Raw genomic sequence first — 6,000 nt, forward strand, 5'->3', positions numbered from 1 at the left:
TTCAATAAAATAAAAAGAATCAGTACCAGTGAAGATGCTCTGAAAATTTTGGAACGTTCTATCCAGAGTAAACTGACAACACAGCCTATGATATACAAATGGGAGTCTTTTAACTATGCTTATCTCTTTCCTTCTCATTTAGGTACTTAGGGAGAAATAGGCCTGCTGACACCCATCTGTGATTATTTGTTAGAAGAGATGTAATAATAACTGCAAAATGGAATAACTAGAACTATCCCGTGTCAGGCACCTTGTTTTCCTCCATCTTACATTTCCTGGGGGGCAAACCTCAGTGCACGGTGTATGAAACACGAAATGCACAGCTTTGGGGTTTTCTTTCTGGTATTTTTTTTTTAATAATTTTCAAAGGTTATTTTTCACTTACACTTACTGTTAAATATTAATTATACTCTGTGTTATACCATACATCCTTGAGTGTATCTTACACCAAACACCTAACTTACCTCTCCCACCCCTACAGAGCTGGCCTCCGCTGGTGACCACTAGTTTGTTCTCTCTGTGACTCTGTTTCTTTTCTGTTATATTCACTGATTTGTTGTATTTTTTCAGACTCCACACAAGTGATATCATGTAGTATTTGTCTTTCTCTGACTTACTGCACTTACAAAATATACAGATTTTGAAAGCAATTAAGACAATATAAACAAGAAAATTCTAATATTATCTTTCTATTTGAAACGTTAACAATTTGGGTTAGAATAGACCTCTTATGCATTTTACAATCCATTGTCACTTAGAGAAAATGAGTATTATATGAAAACTATTTTATTAGTTGAACCAAAAAAATATGCATCATCTTATTTTTAAATACATTCTTTATGCTATTTAATTTCCTTTTATTAAATTATATTTAATTAGCAAAGAAACTATCATTTGCAGAGATGTGGATGGACCTAGAGACCATCATACAGAGTGAAATAAGTCAGAAGCAGGAAAATACCATGTAATTACACATAAATGTGGAATCCAGAAAAATGGTACAGATGAAACTATTTGCAAACCAGAAACAGAGACACAGACGTAGAGAACCAATGTATGGACACCAAGGGGGAAAGTGGGAGGAGCTGGGAGGCCGGGATAGACATATATACATTACTGATATGATGTATAAAATAGATAGCGAGTGAGAACCTACTGTACAGCACAAGGAACTCTACCCAGTGCTCTTTGATGACCCAAACAGGAAGGAAACCCAAGGAAGAGGGGATATATGTATATGCATGGCAGATTCATTTCGCCGTACAGAAAAAACAAACACAACACTGTAAAGCAACTGTACCCCAATAAAAATAAATTATATTAAGTTATTATATTAAAATTAAAAATACAATCCTACAGGTAATCAGTAGGCACCTCCTGACCTCTGGGCTCACTTCAGCTATATGATCTGCCCTCGTGATCGTTATAAGCTGCTTACAACAACAGCACAAACTTTTTGGGTTAGAACAGACCTCTTAAGCATTTTAAGGATGAAGATGACGAAACAACAGAGGCCCGGAGGGGTTGAGTAACCTATCCAGTTATACTAAATAAATTCAGAATCAGAAGTATTATGTTCAAGTTCTAGCATTAGCATGCACTCTATAACCTTAAACAACATTCGTGATCCTCAATTTCCTTATTTGTAAACTCGTAACAGTATATCGTCCACATGATGTTAGAAGCAACATGGCATAAGCTGGAGAAATCTCCTTCTGTACATAATGACAAAAATTTGCACCAACCTTCTGAAGCTCATCAAATAATAGATTTTTGACATGCTGTACTGAGGCTAGATGTGTATTCACTCTGACCGTGGTGAATGACGGAGGATGAGACAAGTTATGTAACAGCGTTTCAAACCTCCTTTCTGCTTCTTGTTTACCTAAAGCAGACAGAATCTGAAAAGAAGAAAAGAACAAGTTACTGTTTCAATTTCATAATACAAATTAAAAATATTAAGATATATGCATATACATTTGTGCCAACTGATGAAACATCATTCCACAATCATGCTCCATTTCACTTTTCTGTTTACATGTTGATAACACTAAGGTTATGGTGATTTTTCACAGGGTTATGCTAATAAACACCTAATGAAACACCTGATGAAAAGGGATTAGAAAATCACTACCTCAACTTCAAACCATTATTAACATTCTGAACATATCTGCTACATTTATTCACACAAATTCAGGATTTCATTCTACTTATTTATAAAAATATTAACTGTTACATCACTTCTGTAAAACTAGTTCCCTGCTAACCTCATACCCCAGAGCAAATTGGCTAGTAACCTTTTAAAACACCAGTATTTGAAGAAAACGTAACACCTGATACTGTCACCCAACAATCTCCCACAACATCAGTTTTTTTAATACGGTAATACTACATGTTAGGCTTCCCAGGTGGCGTAGTGGTAAAGAATCTGCCTCCCAGTGCAATAGACACAGGAGATGCAGGTTGGACCCCTGGGTTGGGAAGATCCCCTGCAGAAGGAAATGGTAACCCACTCCAGTATTCTTGCCTGGAGAATCCCATGGACAGAGGAGCCTGGCGGGCTACAGTCCATGGGGTCACAAAATGTCAAGACATGACTGAGCAAACATGCACATTATTATTAAAAGTAACAAGCAGATACTGTCCAAAAAAAAACCAGCAAGATACCTGTCAGAAATAAGAGTTATGAAGACTCAAATGACCAAGCTTCCTTGTAACTAACTGAAGCCTTCAAGACATGTATTTCACCATTTTTTGTCATCTTTGACCATCCCCTGCCTCACAGAATCTTCATAAACCACTTGCCAGCCTAATAATCTACTAGCCTAGAAATATTAGCACTTTCTCAGTGTTTATGTTTTTTAACCGAATATTTTACTACTTTCGATACTTTTTACATAGGTATAGTTTTTCTTTTTGTAAAATCCTGTTGCTGCTGCTGCTGCTAAGTCACTTCAGTCATGTCCGACTCTGTGTGACCCCATAGACAGCAGCCCACCGGGCTCCCCTGTCCCTGGGATTCTCCAGGCAAGAACACTGGAGTGGGTTGCCATTTCCTTCTCCAATGCATGAAAGTGAAAAGTGAAAGGGAAGTCGCTCACTCGTGTCTGACTCTTCGCAACCCCATGGACCGCAGCCTACCAGGCTCCTCTGTCCATGGGACCCTCCAGGCAAGAGTACTGGAGTGGGGTGCCATCGCCTTCTCGGAAAATCCTGTTAGTATGTTTGAAAAAGAACTGGTGTCAAAGACATTTGAATCTTTTATAAAACAATGTTAATCATTTCAAAAATTCTGGGGGAAGAAAACTGCCTCTATTTCTCTTAACACCCTCCCTAAAGTTCTTTGAAATCAAGAAGCTATTTCCTCGGGGACTTCACTGGTGGTCCAACAGGTAAGAGTTTGAGCTCCCAATGCGGGGGGCCTGGTTTCAATACCTAGTCTGGAAACTGGATTCCGCATACTGCAACTAAAGACCCAAATGCTGCAGCTAAGACCCAAAGCAGCCAAAAAAATTAATAAAATATTTAGGGAAAAAGGAGAATATTTTATCTTTCCATACTGTGATGCTCTTTAACATAATCTTTGGGAATAAAAACACAGAAATCTAAACCTAGAAGTCATGGCTTCACTAACATCTTTGAAAATGATTAACATTTGTGCGGCTTTACTTTGAACACCAAAAATTCGAAAAATAAAGTTGCCTACAACCAGGATGGTAGGCAGAGAGCACGAGCCTGGCAATCAATCAACATTCACTGAGGACTTCTGTGCTCAAGGCTGCCAGCAGCGCACAGAAGGAACACTTGTTGAGGACCTACAATGCCAGGTGCTCACCCTATGACTAATAGCTTAACCCTGAAAATTTAGTGCTGTTAAATGTCCTCCAACTTCACAGATGAGGAAAGCAAGTTTCAGACATGTAAAAACGCACTAAGATGCAAACCAGGGGGTTTGGGGTTCCAAATCGATTCCTTTTCCCACTGTACTAACACCTAAGTTCTTTCCCTTCAGATTTCAACATTAGGACCATGACAACAATGTAGATTCAGGAAGATAACTCTTTGGACCCTCAGCTCTCTCACCTGTAAAAATGGGGATGAAATATCTACCAAAAAAAGATCACTAAGATTAAGATGTGGAGTTTCCCAGGTTTGGACCCTCAGCTCTCTCACCTGTAAAAATGGGGATGAAAAGATCGCTAAGATTAAGATGTGGAGTTTCCCAGGTGGCTCAGTGGTAAAGAATCCACCTGCCAACGCAAAGAGATGCAGAAGATGTGGGTTCAACCCCTGGGTTGGGAAGATCCTCTGGAGGAGGAAACGGCAGTCCATTTCAGTATTTTTGCCTGGAGAATCCTATGGACAGAGGAGACCGGTGGGCTGCAGTCAGTGAGGTTCCAAAGAGCTGGACACGACTGAGCACAGACACAAGATTAAGAAGTTCAAGGTCTGCAAACCACCTAGCACAATCAGTGGCATTTAACAAGCACTCGCTGAATAACAGCATACCTTCCACCTGAGTACGGAGCAGGCGTTGTAAGAACACATGTGTTTCTTCCCTACAGGACGTATAATTCTCAGAGGACACGGATCTTTGCTTGCTCACCCCTGTAACCCCTTCAGTGCCCGACACCTGTCGCCAGGCACACAACAGCTTTTTTCCTCTTCCCTCCTTTCCCATTCGGAAACGTTAAAAACACACACACACACACACACTCCACACATCTCTTAGCTCAGGAAGGATTCATTACATACCTGCAGAGAGACATGAGCATATTATATTAATGCATTGGGAAGAGCTAGTAATAAGAAACAACAGCTATAAACATTTAATTGCCTTTTAGGTTTTTTTTCCCTATCCCTCGTGTGTAAATATTTGAATGTCTGCAAACAGCATCTAATATATTTATCTGACCTACCTCCTTATTCATAAAGCCCGCTTTAAGATAGTTTTCAACTTCAAGTTTCAAAGATATCTTAGGGAAAACAGACATTTTCCTACTGCTTGAGTTCTCCTCTTCTAGGAAAAATGACAGAAAACGGTGATTTTTCTCTGTCCAAGTTGCAATGAACGTCTGGGCAATGAACACCACCCACGACGTGCCAGGACCATCCGATGCCAAAGAAAAGAGAGAGGCTCACGCCCAGTTAAAATAAGAAACGCGGAGGAACTTCCACGCCTTCTAGAGCTGGACCGGCTTGGAGCGGCTTCACCTCCACCGAACCTGTCCCGGGACTTCTTCAGCGACGCTCACGGACACCACTGAGAGGCAATGCCACTCACGTGGCGGGGGGTGAGGGGGGAATCGTGAAGAGTGAATCCGCTGTCAACTGCACAGAGATGTGCAAAACCACCCAGGCATCAATTTCAAAACGCGCAACCCAGATTGCTCTGCAGAGAGCGGGTTCCGGAATGCGTCAGTTCCGGCGACGTGGCCCGCCCCTCCTTCCCCCGCCCACCAATCCGCAGCCGTGAATGGCCGCTACGTCACGCCTCCAGAGTGTCCCAGCTCCACCAGCGATGCATCCAGTTGCCGCTGGCCTGGGCTGGCATCCCTTAAGAGGTTGGAGGAGGAGCTGCCTCCGGCCCGCAAACTGGTGGAGCGCTGTGTAGACCTGGCAGGACAGGGCTGGGTGCCAGTTGGGAAGGGTTGAGTCGTACTGACCTGATTAAAAAGGGCGGGGGGTGGTGGGGTGGGGTTGGGGGGTGGGGTGGGGTGGGGTTGGGGGGCGGGGGGGGGGCGGCATGCAGGTACACCTGGGTTGAATCCCGGGTGGTAAGATTCCCTGGAGAAGGAAATGGCAACCGCTCCAGTATTCTTGCCTGGAGATTCCATGGACCGAGGAGCCTGGTGGGGTACGGTCCATGGAGTCCCAAAGAGTCCGACACGACTGAGCGCCTAACACTTTCACTTTTTCAATCAGTTCACGGCTAGCTAAAGGAGTACGTCAAGGCTGTATATTGTCACCCTGCTTATTTAACTTATATGCAGAGTACAT

General features: G+C 42.4%; 1 protein-coding gene across 4 annotated transcripts in view; it reads right to left on the reverse strand.

The window, feature by feature from the left end:
* Window positions 1-5,403, reverse strand: part of NSUN6 (NOP2/Sun RNA methyltransferase family member 6) — a 77,999-nt gene extending 72,596 nt beyond the window's left edge. For 3 of the 4 annotated variants that reach the window (XM_005687985.3, XM_013968458.2, XM_018057161.1), the window contains exons 1-2: window positions 4,920-5,403; window positions 1,746-1,901 (exon numbers count right to left, since the gene is read on the reverse strand). In XM_005687985.3, the coding sequence (XP_005688042.1) occupies window positions 1,746-1,901; window positions 4,920-4,994 (231 nt within the window). In that variant the 5' untranslated portion in view covers window positions 4,995-5,403. Of the gene's footprint in view, window positions 1-1,745; window positions 1,902-3,101; window positions 3,124-4,919 lie in introns of those variants that run through there. The other variant, XM_013968459.2, reaches the window with a different exon arrangement.

This window comes from Capra hircus, chromosome 13, assembly GCF_001704415.2.
Source record: "Capra hircus breed San Clemente chromosome 13, ASM170441v1, whole genome shotgun sequence".
Taxonomy (NCBI): domain Eukaryota; kingdom Metazoa; phylum Chordata; class Mammalia; order Artiodactyla; family Bovidae; genus Capra; species Capra hircus.